Source organism: Phyllobates terribilis, unplaced genomic scaffold, assembly GCF_046119375.1.
Source record: "Phyllobates terribilis strain yellow unplaced genomic scaffold, ASM4611937v1 Scaffold_5__5_contigs__length_657084704, whole genome shotgun sequence".
In the NCBI taxonomy this organism is placed as follows: Eukaryota; Metazoa; Chordata; class Amphibia; order Anura; family Dendrobatidae; genus Phyllobates; species Phyllobates terribilis.
In genome coordinates, this window is record NW_027362765.1 from 460,999,319 (window position 1) to 461,026,642 (window position 27,324).

Sequence of the window (27,324 nt, forward strand, 5' to 3'; positions counted from 1 at the left end):
AGTTGCTCTATCTGCCTTACTTGTCCAGCAGAAAACTCAGTCAGGTTAGCTTCCATTTCTTCCAGGAGGTGGCGTCCAGCCAACGGTTCTCTTCCATGTTCCTGGCTATTGAGGGACACCTCTAGGGTCCATGGTTTTTCTTCCACAGGTGCCAGCCCTATAGCGTCAGCTCTAGTAAGGGCCTCCGGCATTACGCACACTCGCGCCACCTCTTGTCGGGGCAACAACTGTAAACTGGTGCCACTTAAATTGATGCAGCGCACGGGTACTAGACCGTGCCGCACGGTGGCCAGAGTTTGAGCAATCAGGAGTCCAGAGGGCGCTTCTTCTCCCTCCATTGGTTCAACTTGAATGTCCACGCCCTCTAAGGACACATGTGCCAGCACCGGCAAAGTGAGTACAGTCTGTCCCACCGGCAGTGTCATTGTGGCTTCGGGCAGTATCGATACCTTACCAAGGTACTGGGAGGTAGTGGGCAACTTTTGAATCTGACTGACCCGCACGAGGTGCTGGAACACTCTCTTGTTAGCTGGGTCTCGAGTGGCGCGGGTCCAGTTGTTTTTGCTACAGCCCTCAGCCAGGAACTGTCCGACTTCTTTCAGCACATTCATGCCCAGGGTTACAATGGGCCCATCGCCTCCGGGCCCGGTGGTCAGTACGATCCCTTTTCGACCGAGGTCCTTTCCACATGCCCGCACGGACATCCATACTACTCCCGCTACTGGGATAGGTAGTTGATTAGCCGCCACCAGTTTGACAGTGGGCTCCCGGCAGGAACGAGCGACTTCAGGAAAGTGACTTTGGAAGTACATCTCAGGCATAGTGGTCAATTGAGACCCGGTGTCCATCAAACAGTGGATCCGCTGCCCATTGAATTCAGCCCAGATAATGGGCCTCTCGGAGACAATGTCTTCAGAGCTCCCTCTTCTACTCTCTGAAGCTCGAGACCCCACGGTATGCTCCACAACCATGGGGCATTTTAGTTTAACGGCTGTCCCCTCCTCCTTCTTTCTCGGTTGGGACAGTCTTTGGAGATATGCCCCCTACTTCCGCAGGTCCAGCACTCCGGTCCTCGTTCTGCCGATAGGTCGGGTACATGTCGTGCTGGGGCCGGATAGGAACGTCTTTCTCGTTCTGGTCTCCGTCCGCGTTGAGCTGTACGGTCTGTCGGCAAGGGGGCAGTAGGAGTCTTCCTAATAGAACTCAGCTCACCCCGAATGTCTGGAATTTCCTGACGTATTTCCCGTACCCAATCAGGCTCTTGGTTGGTGAATCCAGGAGCAATTGAATCATGACTTCTAACTGTGGCTTTGAGAAGAGGAACTTCTCTCTCCAGGACTCTAGCTTCAGCCCCTACCTCCAGGAAGCCCATATCAGGGCTCAATCGCAGCCGCTCCTTCAGGATCTGCCTCAGGGAAGGGTCTTTCAAGCCAGCAATCAGTTGGTCACGCAACACCTCATCCAATGGTCCGAGTCCTCGGTTCCCATCTCGAGTTTTCTTAGTGATATGGGCCGTCACTTCCTGTAATGCATTAACATACTGATTTACTGTCTCTTTTTCCCCTTGGACCCGCTGAAACAACCGTAAGCGCAAGTGTCCCAAATCTGTAGTGTCACCATGCATGTCCTCTAGAATTTTTATCACTTTATCCACGGTGTCACGGTCCCCAGGTGGGCGGTACATCACAGTCTGTCGGGCCTCTCCATCAAGGGTTAGGAGGGTCAGCTCCGCCTGGGCTAGAGGGTCAAGGGGATACATACGTAGCATACTTCTCAGTCTTTCTGCCCAGTCCCAAAGTGACATGCCATCCCCTGTAAACTTGGGAAGATGGCTGAGCATAGCCCCCAGGGGTATATGGCTCCGGCCGGACCCAGTCACAGACTGATCCGCCATCTCTGCTTCTGAATGTTGCATCCTGCCGACTACGCCAAATGTAATGCAGGTGCCGGAATGCAACGCACAGAGACACAAGGCGAGAACAGTCAGAGATGTTTGTAAACAGTTTTATACAACAGGTATACTGAAACAAGGGATTAGCAACAAGGGTAATGAACAGTGGTTTGAAATATCAGAAAAATACGAAATTTCTCAAAGTAAGGCGCAGTCTCTTAAAATAAGGCGCAGTCTCTTAAAATAAGGTGATGCCCTCAAGCATGAGAGACACCACACAAGTTCTTTAACCGTGAATTTGGCCCTAGCGGGGGTCACCGGTTATTCCCGCTAGGCTGTGAGTCTCTTTCCAGATAAATTCAATTAAATCACGTTGTGCTACTTTAGCCCCAACCGTTCCCCTCCCAACCTGAGTACTTAAACCCAATTGTCCCCGGTACTGTGGGTGAGCAGCGGAAGTGACGGCCCTGCTCACGTATGCAGCTCCTCTCTGCTTGGCTGTTGGGGGCAGTCTCTCGAGCCTTGGATAGGGGGGTCCAGGCCTCGTCTGTCGGCGGCCGACGTCGGGTTCCGCAAACTCACTCAGCACCGCAATCAGGTTCCTGGTATCCTCAGCAGGCACAGCACTCGGGTCACAACTGTGAGGGATCCGGAGCTCTTTTACCGGTGCCCGGCTGGAGCACCTCTCAGGCCTCTGGATTTGGCCTGTCACACGGGGTTTCTCAGGACGCAGGGAGCACGTCTGCTCCTCTCTGCTGCTTGGCGCCAAAGACCCCTCAGGTTTGGCGCGCTGGCCTCTTATCTCTCTGAACTCCTTCCTGGAAGTCACCTGATCGGGTCCAGCGTCTGAATCTGCCCTCCCTGCAACTTCCCTTGTATATTTTGGTTCCGCTTGACTGTCTCTGGCCAGTAGATGGCAGTCTCGCTCCATCCTTGAAACGTCATGTTGAAGTTCTTTTACAAGCTTTCTTGCTCGTTCTACCGCAGAATGCAGCAGGCCCCCATGATCAATGCTGAGGCAGCACAAGTGCAAAACACTATAAATATATTTTATCATGATTAAAGGGAGTTGTCTAGGACTATTTTTTTTACTATGAGTCTAAAAACTAACTAACTACTGGCCTGTTCTATCTGGCACCACTCAGGGTAGTCACTGACAGCACCTGTCTGCGATTCAGCTTCTCCAGGTCAACAGAGCAGCTTTTCCTCTTCCGGGCTGCTTTGTCGATGGGTCGTGACTGCCGACGTCATGCTGACTGACAGCCGGATCCCTGCAATCACGCAGCGGGTAGCCGACTGACAGTCAGCATAACGTCGGCAGACATGCCCCATCAACAGAGCAGAGCGGAAGTGAAGCCGCTGCTCTGTCAACATGACGTCAGCGTAAGCCGCTGAATCGCTGGGAGGAATGGTCTGTGACTGCTCTGTGCCAGCAAAGATCAGTTTCATGCACAATAGGCAGGTTGTTAGCAACTATCTGCCTGTTAGTTTTTCGGCAAATAGTAAAAAAGTTAAGACGTCCTAGATAACCCCTTTAAGAGAAAGGCTTGATTGTGATCAGAAATGTTCAATTTTGTGTCCTATTGTTTCCCCTAGATAAGTGGCACAAGAGGTATATTTTAGCCACTTATCTCATACTCCTAAACAAATACATGCCCCTTCAATCAAGCTAAACAAGATCCGTAGAAACGTAGATAGAGGATACGATTAAGTTAAAACTCATCCATTTTGTTGGTATTGTAAAGTGATGCAGATTTAATAAGTAAAATATGATCCTAGAATTGACGTATTCAGCCGTCACATTGGTTACTTCAGTTCAAGGATCTTTTCATATAATTTCGGAAATTTGAAAACTTGGATAATAAAAGAGAAACAAATAAGATACTGAGCAAAATGAATGAAAGATACAGTATCAGCAGTAAACTCATTTGACAATGGATCCTTCATACCACGGCTTTTCTGTCATGACAGAGACAAGTGTGATATCCTGTGAAGAATCTGGTGACTGCACAGAGACATTGAGTCAGAGACAGAACAGGAAGAATGCGGGCCGTGTCCACGTGTCTGTAGCCTGCAACCACTGACTAATATCATAGTAAAGGCACTACTATCTCACAGAGCTGGATTATAATCAGTATGTCCTGCCTGTGCAGCATCACACCCACGTGACTCCATAACTCTGTCACATGGGGAGCAATGAGGACACAACAGTCCATATGACCAGCTCCACACCTGTAGCACGTCAGATGTAAAGATTTTCACAATTACATTAGTTTTCGGCACCAAAACTAAGGGCCCGATTCATTTTGGTATTTTCATCTATTTTGTCTTGTTTTTGTTTTTTTTTTCGCCTGATTTTCTGTTACTCCATAGACTATGTTTCCAGGATGAGCTTTTGGTGCGTTTTTGATGTTGCAGATTTTCTGCACCATTTCTTCCCCTATTAACTTAAGTTACATGCGTTTTTTTCTTTGATTTTTGCGTGCATTTTTATCTTTTTGGTGTGTCATGCTGTAAATAAAGCTGCTTCGTTTTTGATAATTCCTGTTTTTTTGCTTTGATAAATCTTTATTAACATACTTAGGTGCGGATTACATACATTTATTTATTTTTATCACTTATATAGCGCCATTAATTCCACAGCGCTTTACAGACATTATCGGCACTGTCCCCATTGGGGCTCACAATCTACATTCCCTATCAGTATGTCTTTGGAGTGTGGGAGGAAACCAGAGAACCCAGAGGAAACCCTCGCAAACACGGGGAGAAGATACAAACTCTTTGCAGATGTTGTCCCAGTGCTGCAAGACTGCAGTGCTAACCACTGAGCCACCGTGCTGCCCCTTATGATGCGTTTCTGCTGCAGAAACGCACTAAAAACGCATGTAGGTTTTTTACCAAAGGAATTTCCACACCTAATACAAGTCTATGGGGAAATTCTGAACAGAAAATTCAGCGTACCCGCAAAATAAATTGACACGCTGCGGACTTGAAAAACGCACAGCAGTTCAGTTTACGCTGCATTAAAAAAAGCACAGTGGGCATGAGATTTCTATAAATCCCATCCACTTTGCTAGAACTGTAAGATGCTGCGTTTTTCATGCAGCAAAAACACACAGCGTCAAAGATTCACCAAAAGCTCAGGGTGGGAACATAGCCTATTCTTTTAATTTTCGCCTCTTTAAAAATCTATTTTCTATGTGCTCATGTTCAGTCAACATTATCCTGCAAATTTGTTATGGTATTCATTGGTGCAAAAAATGTCAACGAATGCCATCAGAAAAAAAAGTGACTAAAAAAAAACACAAATGATCCATAGGGCCTAAAATTTTTGCCCTATTTAGCCTGCAAATTGTCTCTTCAGAGAAAAAGAGGACTTGCAATCCTACAAGTCACAATCGAGCCTTTAACGAGTCTTGCAATATGACTTAGGATAAAAGCCAAATCAGAATCACAATTTGCAGACACGGTGTTTCGGGCTGTTGGCCCTCATCAGTGCAAAGTATGAGAACTGATTTGGCTAGGTGAGAGGCTCTTAGACCTCTGCCCTATTTAGAAAATTATCATTAAGTAAAGCATTTATTGGAAGCCTCTTGAAGTACTACAATAAAAATTTGATTCTGCTTTATTCAAGTCACAGGGAGGAGATAGAGAGGAATCAGGATTTCCCCTTTTAGTAATCAGTTGTGGTGGTCCTAACAGTAGGGGTCTCAGCAATATTTATTATTATTTCACTCGCATATACAGTGCCATTAATTTTCACACCACTTTACAGACATCATACTCACTGGGGCACACAATCTATATTTCCATATTAGTATGTATTTGGAGTGTGGGAGGAAACCCATGCAAACACAGGGAAAACTCCTTGCAGCTGTTGTCCTTAAAGGGATTGTCCGGTCTAAAATGACAAGTCTGCTTTCACTCCATGTGACTGCAGACTTGTGAATCCTTACATTGTGCGCATTGCGCGCTGTGGGGACTCTCTGGCGTCAGTGTCAGGAACAGAGGTCACGTGACTACAAGTATGCAATATGCATACTCCCTGCCAGAATCTGACTTGACTACTTCTGGCGCGCTCAGTGCAAGTGCAGAAACAGTCTAGTCGGATTCTGGCCAGGAGTATGGATATTCACAGTCACATTACAGCCATTCTCAGCGCTGACACGTGAGAATCCTTCCAGCGCGCAGTGTGCACAATGTGAGTATTCACAAGTCCGCAGTCACATATAAAAAAACAGCACTCTGCATCATGATGCCTAGATGCACGGGCCCTAGTAATGTTGATAACGTATGTGTGAGACCCGTCCATTGCTCTCAGACCCCTAAATGGAATATATACATTGTATTGTACAAACCCATTCCGTATCCATGTACCGGTGATTTAAAAAAAAAAAAAAGGAAAATTTTAATTTATCATTTTTCAAAATCTCACAGCTTTCTCAGAAATAGATATATTAATGGTGAAGTTCTCTATAAATAAAGCAGGACTCCCATATTGTACAATAAAGGATATACGCCAGACAGTCCAGAAATGTATGATAGATGTGTTTTCTTTTTTTTTTTTTTTTTTTTAGAAATGAGAAAAAAATGGACCGTTATTCACGATCGCGTAAGATACAATATTCATTTTGATTTTTTTTTGTCTTTTTGTTTTTCTTAGATTCCAGCCATCTCCTACCCAGTAAAGGGGTTATCCAGGATTAAATTCGTTTTTTATTTACTATAAGCCAAAAAACTAACAGGCAGATAGTTGCTAACAGAGGTAACTACCTGCCTGTTCAATCCGGTTCCGGCTCCGAGTGGTCACCAATTGCTCCCGCCGGCGATTCAGTTGCTCCAGATGAACGTAGAAGCTCTTCTTCTTCCGGGCTGCTCTGTGGGCAGCAGGGAGCTGGTTGTCAATCAGCATTACATCGGCAGTGACGCCCCGTTAACAGATCAGTGCGGATGAGAAGCCGCTGCTCTATCGACGTGACATCAGCGGAAATTGCAGAATCGCTGACAGGAGCAATCTGTGACCACTCTGTGCCGGTGGAGAACGGCGCCGGGCACAACAGGCAGGTAGTTAGCAGCTATCTGCCTGTTAGTTCTTAGGCCCGTAGTACCATAAAATAGTCCTGGATAACCCCTTTAAACAGTAAAAAACAGACAACATATGGATGACGCGTGTGTTTTTTTATCACTTACACTGGCACATTTAAACCGTGACTTGGATCAAAAACAAACATGCCGATTTATTATTTTTCTCTTGTGGACACTTGGTCCACAAAAAAACACGAAAGTGTGAACAGACCCATAGACTATAACGGGTATGTGTTTTATCATGGTTAGGACACGGACGGGAAAATTGGATGTCTGAATCAGGTGTTAGGTGTACAGGATGGGAACAAAGCTTTAATAAAATCATTACATGTATTGTAAATATAACTCATGTTGCTGGAAAATGATTTTTTTTCGCATTTGTTATGCGATCATTCTATAAGTGTTGTTGTTTTCATAGCCACAGAACAAGGTGCATAGACAGGACCTGCACCTGTACTGGCTGAGTCACCTGTTTACCTTCCCTCACATTCATGTGATCAGTCACAAGACTGGTTAGCACAGCAACTCAGCTCATCCCCTCCCCTAAACCACATATGAAAAAAATACCACCGTGTTAACGCTTTCCCTGCCGGCATGCAGCGCCTGGTGTCGTGTTCTTTTACTATACATAGTTCTGTAATGTAATCATTGCCTTACAGCCATGCATTGCAAAACAGACTTTTCCCCAGCATGGAAACTTGGTATGAAAACCAGCAATAAGTCCTTAGGTTTTGGAAAAAAAAAAAACTTAAATCATATGGGTACAGTATGCCTCATAGGTGGTTATGTTTTTATCTGGGCATTAGGCAGATGAGAAGGGGTTAACCTGATCTGCCCTTTGTTTGGTTCCTCTGGTTCTGCCCAGAGGAGTGTCCTCTGATGTCACAATACTCTGCTTTTCTTGCTTTGTAGCAGACACTGCTCCAGAGAGCCAGGATCTGCTGTTCTGAGCACATCCCTGGAAGCCAGCAGCCATGAAATTTCAATACAAAGAGGATCATCCCTATGAATATAGGAAGAAGGAGGGAGAGAAGATTAGGAAGAAATATCCAGACAGGGTTCCTGTAAGTATCCGCCACTATGTACCTGTCTACTAACTGCATTGCATCTGGCCGTTCCTCCTTGCATTATTAACCTCTAAATAGCAGGCGTCATGTATATATATATATATATATAAATATATATATATGTTTTTATATATATATATATATATATATATATATATATATATATATATATATAGATACAACAGCATAGGCCACTGCATCGTAGAGGACCCCAGGCCGTCACATAATAAGCTCTGCACAGTCATTGTCACCTATCCACTAGGATGGGGGATGGTCATTTCCCTAATAGCTGGCGTCCATGCCTTTGTCTGTGTAATTACATTGCTTTTCACAGGGGCGATCCTACACCCAGCAGCCATACAATCCCCCCTTGTCTCTATCCAAAGCGAGATTTACAGAACAGTCAAATATGGAACTCCATTTTTGTTATACGTTGTTTTTTCTGCTGTGACATTGTTGCAGTCGACTCTACATATGACTGATTATAATTAGATATAAATGGCTTATTGACCATAAAGATGTCAATATTATTGAGCTCAGTAGGGGGCTCAATAATAGCGGGGGGCCGACAGCGCACCCCCTACCTGTATCTGTGCCCTGGAGAAAGATGGTGCGCACACTTTTCCTCCTCCCTTAGCACTGCAATGAGAGGGGAGGGCTCATCTGATGCTTGTGCCGCCTTTAACCCTTCAAGTATTATTGCTTGTAATGATTTTAACAGCGTCAGAGGCGAAACGCGGATTGCTAGGATATATTTATGTAGTTTTAGACCCTACCAATGTATAGGATAGGTCACAGCATGTAGCACTGCAGTATATAAGATATATATGTTAATGGGATTACATTTATAGCTTACTGTGTGACTGTCGAGGCTGCGAGGATCAAGTACAGAATTATCGTTGTAAGAGTGAAACTGAATGTAAATATTCTTGGATCATCGGGCCTAACCCACAATCTCTGCATGATCAGGGCCTACCTCTATTTAACGCGGTCACCTTGACATGAATTCAGAAATGGAAGCAGACACTGCGTCCTCCGAACCACCAAAATCTGGGGCACCTCTGTGCAGGGCAGTGGCCATGATATGATGTCACTGGCACTATGTGGCTACCAGACAATTCAAATGTTTCCAAAAGCTACATATAATCCATGTAGAAATGTTTTATGATTAATAGGAAATACAGTATGTAAAAAAAGAACAGATGACGATCTTCCATTTTTTAAACAGCAGATTTGTAATTTCCGCAGGATTAAAATGAAGCTCCTCCAGCTCTTATTCGCATTATATCTATACTGTATATAGAAGATGTAAAATGTAACAACTTTGTAGTGTAACATATCATCCTTAACTTTTTACTGTCTTTGTGTATTTATTAGTTCATATGTACATTTTAGAGTTCAGGAAGAAATATCTTGTTGAGGCCTGGAAACCATCAACAAGCAGCTGATGGTGGATCTATATTCTATTTAACAGTGACAGTTCCGCAATTCTTAATGTCCTTGCATTGCTGCTCAGTAAGCACTCGGTACAATGCTTATTCAATAATTACATGACTAGTTGACAACAAAAGTAATGAAAATATATTACACACATGATGAATTTTACATGTCTGGACTGTATTAATGGTGATATTAAAGGAAACCTGTCAGATGAGTCATGCTGCTAGAATCACGGGTAGCAGGAATCAGACACCGGCTCCGTGTCTGTTTTACGGTTTTCGGAGAAAACATACTTTCAGAAGTCGGCCTGGTTGGTATGGCTGGTCCAAGACAGGCCACCAGCAGCTTCTCCTCCACCCACTGTAGTTGACTGACAGGTCTCTCCTTATGTGTGTGCATAGGGAGAGACCTGTGAGTGTAGGGGGTCACCGAGGACCTACCTGTCTTGGACTACCCATCCAAGATTTTGAAAGATTTTTTGGCCAGATTTTGAAAGTATGTTTTCTATATAACATTGCAATATTTCAGAATAAAACATTCACGACTGCAATAACGCAGCCAGTGTCTGATCCACGAGGCCCGTGGTTCAGGCAGCATGAATTTCATGTCATGGTCCCTTTAAAAGGTAGAACTTTAGAGCTAGAACTCCATGATGATGCAGCGAATGCCACCATATTGGTTATAATTGTGTGATCCCTGGGGGTCCAGTGGTTCTGAAAACTGGGTCCTTCTGAGATGAAGGAGCAGTAGTGCACTTGTATGGCTAATGGCTACCGCTTCATTCACTTCTACAAAAGCTCATATACATTAACACAATGGGTTCTCTGTTCTCAAGATCGCTGTCCCAGAGGTCCGATGTTAGCGATCACAGATTTATCACCTATTCTGGAGATACTTGCACTTAATTGAGAAACCTGTTTAATTTTAGGAAAACTAAGGTCACCTAGTGCTTCATTATATTAAATCTATTCTATATTTTCTACAGAACTTATTTATTACATTGCCCTGAATATAGATGTTATTATTAATATTAATATGACTTTTATATGAATATCTCAAAAATCTTTTTTTTTTCAGGTCATTGTAGAAAAAGCCCCAAAAGCTCGAGTCCCAGACTTAGACAAAAGGAAATACTTAGTGCCATCAGACCTCACTGGTATGTAACTTCTCTGACGCCTATTATTTATGTCTGTTTCCTTGCTGTCTTCTCACTCTGAGTCAGCTCGTAGACCTGTTCAGGGATCTAGAAGTTTGAGGTTACCATCTTTACTTCAGGCCAATGAGCACATACTGTATATTCCTAAAAATATTCCACAGTTTTAGTATTTTATATAATGAATTATTACTTGTATACATGAATGTATGTGTTTTCTTTTGACATCCTCCAGTTGGGCAGTTTTACTTCCTCATCAGGAAGCGGATTCACCTTCGCCCCGAGGACGCGCTCTTCTTCTTTGTCAACAACACAATTCCCCCCACTAGTGCTACCATGGGACAACTATATGAAGTAAGAAACCAGGCGAAGTCTGTCTATGGGGACATTCATGAAATGATGAATTATGTTCTGGAAAATTCTATAACACATTGCCATTCTCCACTCTTCAATTCCACAAGAATGGATGAAATCTTAAAATCACCATGGTTGATTAACAAATGTGAGGGTGGGCAAAGCTTCGGCCGCACCCTAAGGCCACATGCACACGTTGAGTATTAGAATAGGAACACGTCACCACTTCTGTATTTATCACCCACTCCTGTCCTTTTTTTCTTCACAGATCGCATCAGACTAAAAATAGGGTCGTGAGCACGAGCCCTTAGAATGGACCACTGCTCCATTATTTTCGTTTGGGGTTGCTGAGTGCTGCGTTCGCTTTTTCCCCCATAGAGAATGAATGAGCGTACGGGCATCCAACTTGCTGCTCCATTCTAACTGGGGATAAAAGTGCTCTGTCGGGAATAAAAATTCCCCGATCTGCCGAACCCACCGATCCTGCGGATAGGTGATCACTTATTTTTAACTGGACAATCCCCATAATATCTGGGGAAAGCTGGGACATCCCCCTACTTAATATATGATCAGATTGTGCAGTCAAAATCTGCAGGATTAGATGACTCTCATCTATTGTATCTGGTTACGGCTCTGCCATCAGAAATTTATCCTGATATGTTATACATGTATTAACATAGCAGGACAATTTTCCTGATGGCAAAAATATATTATGTAATATATTAACATATTTCTGGCATTAGAAAATTGTCTATGTTAATATATATATATATATATATATATATATATATATATATATATATATATATATTATTTATATTTATATTTATTTTTTTTAACATCTGTTTTCTTTATATGTTAAAAAATAAATAATTTATATATATATATATATATATATATATATATATATATACACATTTTTATTTAGATATATAACATATTACATGCGTAACATGTGTATTTAACATAGTTAGGACAATTTTCAGTACAGACCAAAAGTTTGGACACACCTTCTCATTTAAAGATTTTTCTGTATTTTCATGACTATGAAAATTTTACATTCACACTGAAGGCATCAAAACTATAAATTAACACATGTGGAATTATATACTTAACAAAAAAGTGTGAAACAATTTAAAATATGTCTTATATTCTAAGTTCTTCAAAGTAGCCACCTTTTGCTTTGATGACTGCTTTGCACACTCTTGGCATTCTCTTCATGAGCTTCAAGAGGTAGTCACCGGAAATGGTTTTCACTTCACAGGTGTGCCCTGTCAGATTTAATAAGTGGTATTTCTTGCCTTATAAATGGGGTTGGGACCATCAGTTGTGTTGTGCATAAGTCAGGTGGATACACAGCTGATAGTCCTACTGAATAGACTGTTAGAATTTGTATTATGGCAAGAAAAAAGCAGCTAAGTAAAGAAAAACGAGTGGCCATCATTACTTTAAGAAATGAAGGTCAGTCAGTGCGAAAAATTGGGAAAACTTTGAAAGTGTCCCCAAGTGCAGTTGCAAAAACCATCAAGTGCTACAAAGAAACTGGCTCACATGAGGACCGCCCCAGGAAAGGAAGACCAAGAGTCACCTCTGCTTCTGAGGATAAGTTTATCCGAGTCACCAGCCTCAGAAATCGCAGGTTAACAGCAGCTCAGATTAGAGACCAGGTCAATGCCACACAGAGTTCTAGCAGCAGACACATCTCTTCAGCAACTGTTAAGAGGAGACTTTGTGCAGCAGGCCTTCATGGTAAAATAGCTGCTAGGAAACCACTGCTAAGGACAGGCAACAAGCAGAAGAGACTTGTTTGGGCTAAAGAACACAAGGAATGGACATTAGACCAGTGGAAATCTGTGCTTTGGTCTGATGAGTCCAAATTTGAGATCTTTGATTCCAACCACCGTGTCTTTGTGTGACGCAGAAAAGGTGAACAGATGGACTCTACATGCCTGGTTCCCACCGTGAAGCATGGAGGAGGAGGTGTGATGGTGTGGGGGTGCTTTGCTGGTGACACTGTTGGGGATTTATTCAAAATTGAAGGCATACTGAACCAGCAAGGCTACCACAGCATCTTGCAGCGGCATGCTATTCCATCCAGTTTGCGTTTAGTTGGACCATAATTTATTTTTCAACAGGACAATGACCCCAAACATACCTCCAGGCTGTGTAAGGGCTATTTGACCAAGAAGGAGAGTGATGGGGTGCTACGCCAGATGACCTGGCCTCCAGTCACCAGACCTGAACCCAATCGAGATGGTTTGGGGTGAGCTGGACCGCAGAGTGAAGGCAAAAGGGCCAACAAGTGCTAAGCATCTCTGGGAACTCCTTCAAGATTGTTGGAAGACCATTTCCGGTGACTACCTCTTGAAGCTCATCAAGAGAATGCCAAGAGTGCGCAAAGCAGTCTTCAAAGCAAAATGTGGCTACTTTGAAGAACCTAGAATATAAGACACATTTTCAGTTGTTTCACACTTTTTTGTTAAGTATATAATTCCACATGTGTTAATTCATAGTTTTGATGCCTTCAGTGTGAATGTACAATTTTCATAGTCATGAAAATACAGAAAAATATTTAAATGAGAAGGTGTGTCCAAACTTTTGGCCTGTACTGTGTATATTTTTTGTTATTATTATTATTATTATTAATCTATGTTTTAACATATTAAAAAAAACATATTAGGACAAATTTCTGATGCCAGAAATTATTGTTAATAATAATACCAATAATAATGATAACAATATTATATTATTATTATTATTATTATTAAAATGCCATTTATTCTCTAGTTTATCCAAAATTATATTTATAAAAAGTCTTCTACCAATGTGGTCTCCCACCTCAATCTTTTTCACAGCTCATTTGTATAATATTTATACATTTACATTGTTTTTATGCTATCTTTATTTCAGGATAACCATGAGGAGGATTGCTTTCTGTACGTGGCCTACAGTGACGAGAGTGTGTATGGCAAGTGACACCAAAAACGATGGAAAAATTCCAACTCGCACCATCACCACCCTCACCGACCATCTCACCGATCACCCAACCTCTAGGACTGCACAGCGCATGGAACCTGGTTATATGGCTGATTGTCTTGGCAAGTTTGGGAGGGTTCAATGGGGAGGGGTAATAATTCACAACTATTAGGGCTGGGCAGGACTTGGCTTAAAATGTTTAACACCCCGAGGATTAGAAATGTACAGCGTTGCGTATTGAATCATTTTGACCCAGCAACTCAGGGCACATGAACGGTAATTCAGGGGCTATGGAGGTCCATGATGCTGCGCCTGCCATATTGAGAAGAGCATAGCCTGGGTACTGTCTCACATGTCCATACGTGTACACATACAAATGACACATCTACTCTTCTCTCACAAATATTTTCCATTAAACCAAACCTCCACCCCCCTATCTATAATTCTCTCATGTCTGTGCAGTAGACAACCCCCCTCCTAATAGAATACAGGGAATTTAAAGGTTTTTTTTTCGGGCCCATAATGAATGTTCACCTGTTCCTCCTGCCTTGTCTGCAGGTTATATTCGAGACATTGACCCTTCACTACAGTTTTTATCATTTCCACACTTGAAGTTTTGCAGGATGAAAAGAATATGGCTATTTTTTTTCCCCGGAAATAGCGCCACATCTGCCAATAGGTTGTGTTTGGTATTGCAGCTCAACTCAATTAAAGTAAATAGAATTAAGTTAAATACCTCACACAACCGGTGGAGATGTACGGTGCGATTTTGTTGAAATCATCCATGTTTTTCTAATTCTGCACAACCCCTTTGAGTGTGATGATTTCATATTTCATTCTAAAAACAAATAAACTAAAAAAAAATATATAGAAACACTCGAGGTGAGCAACAACTACAGACAGATTAGTGATGTGCTGGTAGTATCAAAAGAATTGTGACTGTTTCATGTTTCATAAAATCGTAACTGGATTATTTATTTGGAGTGCACTTTTTGAATGCTATACAGCAAGTGTCCTTTAGGTGGCAGTGTGGGTAAAGTAAAATGGACATTATTTTTTTTACCATGATTTAGCTGATTCTAATTTCTTGTTTCCTGTTTTTGTTCTATTTTAGTCATTATTTATTTTGGTTTAGGATATGATTTGTTAAAGGGACGATTGTTTGTCAGTAAGGGATTCTGGTGTTAGAGTACAGGATCTGAGAAGTCTCAGAGGTTCTCCATTTAAATTGTGAATAAACTGCATTACAATGGCAGTAAGACCATTTTCGCACAGATCACTTGCCTATGTCACTTTTTTCCTGATCAGATAAAATAAAAAATAAAGTAATACATTGCTTAGACAGTACTGATATTGGTGCATTATAAAGCGTTCTGTGATGCAGAAGGACTTTTATCAATGACATTACATACAGCTGAAGCATACTTTTACTGCTCACTGCATAGTATTAAAGGGATTGTTCATTACTAGAAAATCCCTTATGAATCCCCCAAGGGTCTGCATAAAATATACAAATATCAATGTCTGGACAACCCCTTTAAGATTAGCATTCAGAATTCTGTTGGAGTAAGACGCACCTCTCAATAAAGTTAGGGCATCTTGAGTTTGCAGCAAGGGTGGACATATTATTAGGGGCCTAAGAGGTAAGGGGGTCTCTACCACCTCCAAAGCAGCTTTGGTTACAGACTCACAAAGCAGTGCATTATGATGAGCTTTTGAACTGCAAGGGGCCCCTATATTATTCTTGCACAGGGGCCCAATTCTCTCTGTGTTCGCCCCTGCTTTTCAGTACTCCCCATACTGAAATCTAGACTACCTGAGAGGTGGCTCGGATTATTCCACTATAATCGCACCACGTACCTTAAATCTGATGGTTTGCAACTGGCTCCATTATACCCTGCCAAGTTTAAAAAAAAAAAAGCGGTAAGGTTGATACAGAACTAAAAAAAAAAGTTGCAAAGAAATGATGGGTGTCAAAATTTGCAACAGAAAACCAGTGAAAAAAAAAGGAAACTGTTTTTTTTTAAAAGTAAAAGTCGATTTTCTACCTTGTCAAAAAAACACAAATACGTATAATGTATTTTTTGCAGTGCACAGTAAAAAATATATGCTTCAGGTGCATGACAAAAGCTAAAACTGACGCGAACCCAAAAATACATGAAGTAGTGCCGGTAATAAGACCCGTTTCACCCCACGATTTTGGGGTTTACATGACGTGTTCTTTTGAATTAAAAAAAAAAAACAACTTATTTAATTGGATACATTTGTATTTATATAAAAAAAAATAATGAGAAAACTGTATGTCAAAGTTGTATCATTGAGTACTGTTGTGCACATATCTGTTTTGATCTCTTTTTTTACAGTCTGCTGCGCAATTCAGCTTTTATAAAAAGAGATGAAAAACAGATGTTTTTTATTACAATGCAATCTATGGAAGACAGATCCAAACATATTGTCATACCATTACATCTGTTTTTTCATTCATTTTTTTTCATGTTTTATTTTTCTCCAGAAACCATGTCACGTGATTACATGACACTCCCCCTCCATGTCATTTAAAGGGAATCTGTCAGCAGGTTTTTGCTACCTCCTCTGAGAGCAGCCTGATGTAGGAAAAGAGACCCTGAATCCAATGATGTATCACTTAGATTACTGGGTGCAGCAGTTGTGACACAATCAGATGTTGCAGAGCTCAGAAAGCTAACTCCGCCCACACCACAGCTTTCTGTGTATATTGTACATTGACAGTGAGCTGCTTATCAGAATAGGGGGCGTGGTCGGACCAGGGCTCACAGGAGCTATAGTCCAGGCAGTGATAATCTCCTGGTGATAAAACATTCATTGTATTGAAACAACAGCACATGGCCTAGTAAGTGATACATCCTTGAAATCTGTGTCTCAGCCCCTACGTAAGATTACATAGCAAAAACCTGCTGACTGATTTCCTTTAAAAAACAGATCAGTTAAAAAAAAATAAACATGGAAATGGATGCAAAAAAACATATGTATGTTTAAAAAAACAATTATGCTTACTTTAAAATTCATTTATATCAGTTTTACAACGCATCTGGTTTTTTTTCACATTATAAAAACCCAAGGCTGTTAAAAATCACAAAAAAACGAGGTGTGAAAAAGTCTTTTAGTACTGAAAAGATTAACTTTAATGCCAAACACAAAGCTGCATAGTGCACAGCTAAGTGCCAACTTGGACTAGTCCCACAGACCAAAGTGATCAATGTCAGACGGGTTACAAAAAAAGGCTGCAATATATTCCTAGCAGCCCATCCGTCCCAGGACTTCCCAGCTGTTCTGCTCAAAGCTAAAATGGCTCTGAACTGACAACAGAGAAGGAGAAAAGCTTGTCGGTGGTTGTCAAATCAAGCTGGTTTTCATCTCAGCCCAGAGATTAGGAATTTTCATTTTTATTCATTTTTTTATTTTTTTAAGTTGAAGAATCTCTTACAAAACACAAGAATTCAAATATTTTCAGTTAGAAAAATCAAGAATTTTTATCTGTAGACAAAAATGTGATAGACGGCCCGGCTAATAAAGAGCGAGTGGCCAAAACGCATCTTTACAATGGCTGAAACCATTGGTATTGATGTGCGGAGATTAGTTTGTAGAGGGGTCAGTATTAGCCAGGCCCCATAACACTAACTGCATCCAGCATTGTACAATTAATTCCAACAGTTTTGTAGCTTGTGTCCATATTCTGAGACTTGGGCCGACGATGCTGGAAAAATATAAAGCTTCATTTGTTGTAATTATAGAGTAAGTTAAGGATAAAGATGACGGAGGTACCCGGTGTTTGGAAGACCCCCATTGGTCCTGGGCAACATAAGAGCACATTAGTAATAGTACGACTGGTTTTGGGGGCCCAGTTACAGATTCTGTTTCAGGGGACCAGTAGTTTAGGCCTCTCGGACTAACTGGATGTATGACGACAAAGATCTCTCTATTTTCTCTGCGGAAGTTATATGAACAGTATATGCCAGTCTCAGTTATTGTGATGTATTCTCTGCAGCATATGTTGCTATGTTTTCATCATGACCAAATGAACTTACTTTTTGTCATGTTATTTTGTTTATAATATTTTGTTGTTTTTTTGTTTTTACAGTTTATGTCTGATTTTTTTGGTTGCATTACATGATTTGATCGCATCCCTATATTTAAATAAAACCGTAAACACTTTAGAATGTGACGAGTCGTGATTATTTTGATGACGCCATTTGCTATATTCATTCTCTTCCGTCAGAGTGTTAAAGGGGTTGTCCGGCCTTAGACTAGAAGTGACTGCAGACTTGTGAATCCTCACATCTCACGCACTGCACTGCAAGGATGTACCAGGAGCGGGCAGTTATATGACCGGAAGTATGCGATTTGCATGCTTTCTGTCACATTCCGACTAGACTGTGTCCGGCCTCACTCAATACACTTGCATTGAGCGAGGCCACACACGTCTAGTCGGCACGTGACCGCATGTATGCAAATCACACACTTTTCATCACGTGTCCGGTGCTCTCGGCACTGGCACCGGAGAATCCTCACAGAGCGCAGTACACACGATGTGAGGATTCACAAGTCTGCAGTCACATAGAGTGACTGCAGACTGTTAGCCTAAGGCCGGACAACTCCTTTAACATTTGGGCTGGACCCCCACTGATTACCAGAACAGTGCACTGCAGCGTCCTGTCTGGATGAAGTCGAGTAGCCACAGCACCTCTCCATTCATTGTCTATGGAACTACTGGAGATAGCCGAGTACAGTGCTCCCATATCTCCAGCAGTCCCATGGATAATGAATGGAGCAGCAGAACGAATGCTAGATTGGTTCTCAGGATCGGTGGAGGTCTCTATAGTTGGACCTCCAGTGATGAGTGAATTATCACCTATCCTATAAATAGGTGCTATCTTAGTACACATTGAATGTATTTAAGGGAATTGTCCAGAACTAGACAGAAACGGCACCATCCCTGACCATTGGCTGTGCGTGGTACTGGCTCAGCTCCATTCAGTTCAATGGGGCCATATTGCAATACAAGACACAACCCACGGGCAGACACTGTTTCTGAAAGAAATCTGGAAAACCCCTTTAAAAATGTAACAACTATGTCATATTACACATTGACACAGTGAGGAGGGAGTCTGAAGGGATGTGTGACCTGGATGGTGGATGTCAGTGGGAGTGCCGGCCAGTAGACTTGAGATGTCCAGGGACAACCAGCTGACAGACGAAGCTACACAGACTCTACAGCAGCAAAATACTAGGAAATGCTCAATGAAGATGGATTAGAAGACTTTTTATTTTTGAATTTAGGAAGCAAATGAACCACAAAAATATTGTTCCCATTTGTCGACAGACATAAATCGATGGGAAGTATTTTCGTCTCTGGTGAGAATAAACTCCGACTCGGCAGCGAGGGTCAGTTCTTTTAGTTTAAATGGCAATGAATGCTTCTCTACTGGACTGTATTTTGCAATTTTTTTCATTGCAACCTGCACCAGGAAGATTATTCTGTAGTTTCATCTCCAATCTTCCTAGCCCCACTATCAGTGTTTGATCAGTATTCGGTCAGTATTTTTTCTCAGCAGTGGGAGCCAAAACCAGGAGTGGAACAATCAGAGAAAAGGTATAATAGAAACAACTGCACCAATTCTACATTTATCACCCACTCCTGGTTTTGGCTTCCACTCCTGAGAAAAAATACTGATCAAATACTGATAGTGGGGCTGTGGCCTTAGCCTCATGCTGCATCTCCACCCTGCTGTCTGCTGACTCCAGTCACTGATGACCAGTCACTTTTAAGATATATTATATTGGCACTATCCTATGAGACACAGGAGCAACAAGGGATAATAATCAGCCCCTGGAACACTGCAGCTTTCTCTGCCTCTCTCAGCATCAATAATCACACCGAGCTGCCCTTCAGATCTTCAGCAGACACCAGCTTCCTCCATCAGCACAATCTACTCCAGAGCTGCGCTCAGACTCCTGGCTGTTAGGAATCCAGCCATATCTCAAAGGGTGATCGGGCGAGGGAGGCTGAAAACAGGGCGTCTCCCTGTATAACTTGGTGAGTTGTCATTCAGCTGATGTGACATCACAAGTGACTCTTAGGCTGGGGTCACACGAGTGTATTAAAAATGGGTTTGATTTTCATCCAGTTAAGTATGATGATTTGTTTCTTACTTTTCTTCCGTGTATTATCCGTTTTATCATTTACAAAACCATTTACAGTTTCATTTGCTACAGAATTCTAATGTATCCGAAAGAAATCAGATGCTATACTGTGGCTCCTTATTTTTTTTTCCCACCCATCCGATTTTGGAGTAAAGTCGCAACATGCTGTGATTTTCTTTCACAGACAGATTCTGTCATCTGCACTGCCGCATTGATTAACATTGATCCGATCAGATAGCACTAGTCCAATTTACACAGTGGTGTGAATGAGCCCTTGTTTAGGTACACTGCTATGACATCAGAAGTCGGTCTCTACCAGCACTGGGTTTTAGTGAGATAGCCTGCTGTGACATCACAAGCGATTCTTCTGTGACGTCACCAGTGGATTTCATTTGGGTCACCTGATGTGACATCGCTAGTGGATTTTAACTAATTGGCAGCTGTGACATCACAAAGGGGATTCCTTGAGGTACATTACTCTGACATCACAGGTAGGTTTGAATCAGGTTAGATGATGTGATATCACAAATAGGTTTTAGTTAGGTTCAGTTCCCACGATGAGTTTTTGATGCTTTTCGATGGGATTTATAGAATTCTCATGCCAACTTTTTTACGCTGCGTTAACATAACTGCGGTGCGTGTTTTTTAAATCAACAACTTGTCACTTTTTTTGGGGGGTACGCTCAGATTTATGAGCAGATTTTTCCTGTAGAATTGCATTAGATGCGGAAAAGCTGCAGGTAAAAAACACATACACGTTTTCAGTGCGTTTCCACTGTGGAAAAGTACTAACAATGCATGTAATCTACATATGACTAGATAAATAAAGTTTTGTCAAAACCAAATACCAGGAAGTTTCAAAAACAAAGTAGGTTTATTTAAAAAATTATTTACCAAAAAAAGACAAAAACCTCAGTCAAAAACACAATAAAAATGCTTGTAAAAAAACATACTCAAAAATACAATGAATAAATGCATGTAACATAATTTACCTAATTGGTGCAGAAAATCTGCAACATAAAAAACTCACCAAATACTCACTGCAGCGAGTCATGCTCCTCGGCATGAGCGGTCACATGGATTACAGGGGAGGACATCTTCGGACTGGTGAGTATAAGGATTTTTTATTTTATTATTATTTTTACACCAGGACACAGCGGGAGCAGTCTACTACTCTCAACATTGTTGCCTACTGGTGCTGATCGCAGCGGAAGCAGGGAACAATGATGAGGACAGTGTTCAGCACCCGGCGCTTGGGAACAGTGTTAACTGTACTGCTGATTCCCAGGCGCTGGTGCATGGTCACACTGATAACACACGGATGTGATGATCACACTGTAGATGTGATACAAGTGCTCAAAGGGGTTTTCCCATGAACAAAGTTCATTTTAATCAATAGATTTTGGAATAATAATAATAAGTTCCACAATTGGATGTGTTTAAATAAAATGTTCCTGTGCTGAGATAATCTTAGAAATGTGCCCCTGCTGTGTACTGTGTAATGGCTGTGTCTGACCGTGCAGGAACATGGTCTGATCATACCACATCTCCTGGGCAGGGGAGGAAGCAAAAGACTAAACAGACATTACAGCAGGGGATCGCAGCTGATTCTTTTTATAAGGTAAAATATTTCTCTGCCTGTTTTAAGAAATACGTGCAAGAAAGAATCAGCTGTGATCCCCTGCTGTAATGTCTGTTTAGTCTTTTGCTTCCTCCCCTGCCCAGGAGATGTGGTTTGATCAGACCATGTTCCTGCACGGTCAGACACAGCCATTACACAGTACACAGCAGGGCCACATTTGTAAGATAAACTTATGTCTGCAGGACTGACAGCCTGCATAGCATGGAGATGCTGCTGCATCTCTCATTTTTTGCAGGCTGATCCTTGCATAGCATAAAGTCCCATAGTGGGACAAAGTGTAAAATTTAAAAAAAGTATCAGAAAAAAAAAATTGTAAAAATATTAAAAAAAAAAAAAGATAAAAATATACTGTACCCATAAATAAATATTATTATGAAAAAAAAACAAAAAAACAACAACAATAAAAGTACACATATTTGGTATCGCCACATCCAGAACGACTTGACCTATAAAACGGTCACTTTAGTTAACCCCTTTAGTGAACACGGTAAAAAAAAAATAAAAATCAAAAAAGATGCTTTATCATCATACCGCCAAACAAAAAATGCAATAAAACATGATCAAAGAGACAAATGTAAATAAAAATGGTATCGCCAAAAACATCATCTTGTCCCGTAAAAAACAAGCTGTCATACAGCTCCATCAGCCAAAAAATATAAAAGTTATAGCTCTCAGAATAAAGCGATGCAAAAAAAAATTATTTTTTCTATAAAATAGTTTTGTGTAAAAGCGCCAAAACATAAAAAAAATATAAATACTATATATATACTATCGCTGTAAACGTACTGACCCCAAGAATGACATTGCCTAATCAATTTTACCACACACGGAACGACATAAAAAAAAAAAAAAAAAAAACCAATTCCTGAATTGTTGTTTTTTTGTTTATTCTGCCTCCCAAAAATCTAAATAGAAAACGATCAAGAAATGTCAGGTGCCCAAAAATGGTACCAATAAAAATATCAACTTGTCCCGCAAAAAACAAGCCCTTACATGACTGTTAGCCGAAAATGATTGCAAAAACTAGTCTTTGCCAAAAAAACAACATCTTTTAGTGTGTGACCGCTGCCAAACACAAAAACCCGATATGAATCTGGTGTCGCTGTAATAGCACCGACCCGAAGAATAGTCGTCTAATCACTTATACCGCATGAGGAACGGCGTAAAGAATAAACTCTAGGGATAGGGTTGTGCTAGGGTTAGGATTGGGCTACGGTTAGGGTTGTGCTAGTGTTAGGGTTGTGCTAGGGTTAGAGTTACGGTTAGGGTTGTGCTAGGCTTAGGGTTGTGCTAGGGTTAGGTTTACGGTTAGGGTTAGGGTTTTGCTAGGGTTAAGGTTATGGTTAGGGTTAGTGTTAGGGTTGTGTTATGGTTGTATTAGGGTTGGGGTTAGGGTTGTGTTGGGGTTGGGATTTTTTCAAAAGTAAAGAAAAAAAAATGATGATGATATGGCGACTAGTGTTGAGCGCAAGTGCTCTGTACTTGAGTTTGCATCGGGTGCTCGGGTATGCACAGAGTATCGCGGGTGCTCGAGTGACATGCTCGAGTCTCCGCCCCATATGTTTCGCGGCTATTATACAGCCAAAAAAAAAAACACGCTGGAATTGCCTGCTATACAAGGCCAATCCCCGTATGTTTTTTTTGGGGGGTGAAACAAGCGGGGCGGGGACTCGAGCATGTCACTCGAGCACCTGCGATACTTGGTGCATACCCAAGTACCGATGCAAACTCAAGTAGTGAGCACTTGTGCTCAAGACTAATGACAACTTATTCAATATGATGACCTAATGTTATCAAATTCTGTGTTGCACCTCTGGGTTCAAAATGTTCACTAGTTTCCAAAATGGGGTCACTTGTGAGGGGTTTCCACTGTTTAGGTGCATCAGGGGCTCTCCAAACGCAAAATGGCGTCTGATCTCGACTTCAGCCAATTTTGCGTTCAAAAAGTCACACAGCGCTTCTTCCCTTCTGAACCCTGCCGTGCGCCCAAACAGTGTTTTTTCCCCACATATGGGGCATCTGTGTCCTCAGGAGAAATTGCACAACAGTTTTTGGGGTCCATTTTCTCCTCTTACCCTTGTGAAAATAAAAAATTTGGGGCTAAAAGATCATTTTTGTGGAAAAAGTTAGATTTTTTTTTTATTTTCACAGCTCTACGTTATAAACTTCTGTGAAGCACCTGGGGGTGAACACATCTAGATAAGTTACCTGAGGGGTATAGTCTCCAAAATGGGGTCACTTATGGGGTATTTCCACTGTTTAGGCACATCGGAGGCTCTCCAAGCGTGACAAGGCGTCCGCTAATTATTCAAGCAAATTTTACATTCAAAAAGTCAAATGGCACTCCTTTCCTTCCGAACCCTGCCATGTGCCCAAACAGTGGTTTTCCCCCACATATGGGGTATCGGCTTACTCAGGAGAAATTGAACAACAAATCGCATGGCGCAATTTCTCCTGTTACCCTTATAAAAATACAAAATTGGGGGCAGAAAAACATTTTTGTGGGAAAAATGTGAAAATTTTATTTTTACGGCTCAATGTTATAAACTTCTGTGAAGCACCTTGGGGGTTCATGGTTCTCAGCACACATCTAGATAAGTTCCCTGAGGAATTATTTCAAGCAAATTTTATATTCAAAAAGTCAAATGGCGCTCCTTCCTTTCCGATCCCTGCCGTGTGCCCAAACAGTGGTTTTCCCCCACATATGGGGTATTGGCTTGCTCAGGAGAAATTTCACAACAAATTTTGTGGTCCATTTTTTCCTGTTACAGTTGCGAAAATAAAAAAAATTGGGTCTAAAGTAACATTTTTAAAAAGTTGAATGTTCATTCTTTTCTTCCACATTCCAAAAACTCCTGTGACGCACGTGAAGGGTTAATAAACTTCTTGAATGGGGTTTTGAGAACCTTGAGGGGTGCAGTTTTTAGAATGGTGTCACTTTTGGGTATTTTCTGTCATAAAGCCCCCTCAAAGTCACTTCAAATGTGATGTGGTCCCTAAAAAATGGTTTTGTAAATTTTGTTGGAAAAATGAGAAATCGCTGGTCAACTTTTAACCCTTATAACTTCCAAAAATTGTGCTGACGTAAAGTAGACAGTGGGAAATGTTATTTAAATTTCCAATATTTTCATAAATAAGCGCAAGTCATATCGAAGAAATGTTACCACTATTATGAAGCACAACATTTCACGAAAAAATATTCTCAGAATCAGTGGGATCCGTTGAAGCGTTCCAGAGTAATTACCTCATAAAGTGACAGTGGTCTGAATTATAAAAATTGACCTGGTCATTAACGTGCAAACAACCTTCGGGGCTAAACGGGTTAATACTATTGCTCATATTCTTCTTTGGTTCTTGGAAGGATAATACTTCCACCTAGTGGTGGACACTTGTAACACATGTGCAATTTTTTCAGCTCCTCCATAGCAGTTCAAATTTGTTCTTATACAGTACATAACTTGTTTACCTCTAAACTTTGAAAGAAAGGAAAGAAGGACACATTTTTTTAAGCCACACCCTAATCCGCCCAGTTCTTTTTGTGTGCCAGGAGAGAAATGGTTCTTGTAGTGGAGCCCCTTAGTGTTCCCACACAGTTTGATGCTGGCCCCTAAGTAGTATGATGCCTCCACAATACCCATGCCATACATTAAGTTGTCTCCACAGTACCCGCCACACACAGTATGATGCCTCCGCACCATAATACCCCTAAACTCACATTATGTTGCCACCACAATGCCCCCCACATACAGTATGAAACTCCCACAAACATTATCATACCTCTCAAATAGCATTGATCCAGCAGGACAGTCCAGAATTTGGAGGTGGAGAGTAGGTCCTGACTACAATTGTATCTGTGTTCTCAGGACACAGGTATAGTTGGCCACAATGATGGAGCAGAAAACTGTCAGATCCCTACTCTACAATTCTGTCTGGATCGAGGTTACCTTCAGGTCACGTGACATTCTCAGGTTGCACAAATGGGTAGCATCGAGCAGATGAGTTACAGAGGAGCAGGACAGACAAAAGGATGCAGGTATGAGGGGCATTGTCGGGATTTCATATTATGGGGGCATGATAATATGTGGAGAGGGGTGGCGGCCTGTGGGGTCATTGTACGGTGTTGGAGGGCACTGTGAGCATCATAATGTGGGGGGGGGGGCACTGTGGGGCATTGTACTGTGTTGTGGGACTGTAGAGGCATTATACTGTTTGTGGTGTGGGTGGATCAGGTGTGTTGGGGCATTGTGAGGGAATCATACTGTGGGGCAGAACTGTGAGGGCATTATGCTATAAAAGACACTCCTAGTGTGTGACGAGAACTGTAGAGGCATTGTACTGAAGGAGGGCACTGTGGGGGCCATGAAAGTGGTGCCATACTGTGTGGGAACAGGAGCAATATTTATCGGTCGACCATGACAGCACCACGAGAGAGGGAATCCGTCCACCAAGGACAGGAAACCTACAGGCTTAAAAGGGGGCGGCCCTCCCTCTCGCCTCAGTTTTGGTTTCCTGTCCTTGATGGAGGAAGCCGGTCGCAGGCGAAAGAACGTGGATGGCGACGGCTGTCGATCCTGCGCCCCTGTCTGGGGACGGCAGCTCCAGCATTGGCCTATGCTCGTGCGCCCCTATATGGGAGAGGCACAGCATCCTGAGCATTGGGGGTTCCTTTTGCAGTGGGGCTGCGCCCCTGTCTGGGGTGGCATCCCCTTTTTCTGCCTCAAGCCAGGTGCGCCTCCCGTGGGAGTGTAGGCCCTGGCTGAGCCCCAAAAGTGCGGTGAGGTCTGCATCCCGAGTGGGGGTGACAGCCCACCATCACCCTCCGTAAGTATGGGGAGGGGGGCGAGGGCCAAGGCGATTGTGTCCCCTCGCCCTGCCCTGGGTGAACGCAGCGCGGTGCATCACTAAAGCGCGGCTTACCTGAGGGAGCGCTGACAGCATGCGTCCTCGCGCGGCGCGTACTTCCGGGTTTCGGTAAGTCGCGGCCCGATGACGTCACCGCGACTCGGCGATCATGTGACGGTGGCAAAAGAGCGCGAAATTCAAAAAAAAAAAAATGGAAAAAGTGTGCTGATGCGCTGCTAGAGGGGAGGAGTCAATACTTAGTTTAACTATCAGGTAACATGGCTCAGTGCTTCCCAAAGCTTCATTCTTTCATTATGGAGTCTGAAGGTGTCCAGTTGCAGCAGCAACAGGTGGAGCAGCCGCCATCTTCACCATCTCAGCGGCTGTCTGGGGAGCCCCAAAAAACGCATCGCGCACGTGGTTCTGGTAGCCGGTCCTCAGGACGGAGCTCGGGGTCTAGGTCTCGTCACCATACCTCCGGTAGAATGGACGAATCTGCAGCCTCTAGGGAAGGTCCCCCGGCTGAGAAGGATCCTTCCTCCAATCCGGTACCAGCTGTTTTTTCTTCCTGAGCCGCCTGGGTAAGTGATCTTCGAGTAAGTTCACTTAGTAATATGGTATCCCTTCTCCCCTTCTAAATTTTAACAGGGGAAGAAATGTACCGCCAAGGCAAGGCATATACAGTGTGCGCTAT

General features: G+C 42.4%; 1 protein-coding gene across 1 annotated transcript; it reads left to right on the forward strand.

Annotated features, from left to right (window-relative positions):
* The first annotated feature begins 7,828 nt into the window (after positions 1 to 7,828).
* GABARAPL1 (GABA type A receptor associated protein like 1) lies at positions 7,829 to 18,162 on the forward strand. Its single transcript, XM_073685386.1, has 4 exons — positions 7,829 to 8,040; positions 10,561 to 10,639; positions 10,872 to 10,990; positions 13,901 to 18,162. The coding sequence occupies exons 1-4, from the start codon at positions 7,951 to 7,953 to the stop codon at positions 13,964 to 13,966; spliced, it is 354 nt and encodes a 117-aa protein (XP_073541487.1). The 5' UTR covers positions 7,829 to 7,950; the 3' UTR covers positions 13,967 to 18,162.
* Positions 18,163 to 27,324: the final 9,162 nt, after the last annotated feature.

Bases quoted from the DNA above. Each gene is read 5' to 3' on its own strand.
- GABARAPL1 (XM_073685386.1), top strand. From the start codon at position 7,951: ATGAAATTTCAATACAAAGAGGATCATCCCTATGAATATAGGAAGAAG. The intron at 8,041-10,560 runs GTAAGTATCCGC...TTTTTTTTTCAG, and splicing joins AATATCCAGACAGGGTTCCT to GTCATTGTAGAAAAAGCCCC. The intron at 10,991-13,900 runs GTAAGAAACCAG...TCTTTATTTCAG, and splicing joins CCATGGGACAACTATATGAA to GATAACCATGAGGAGGATTG.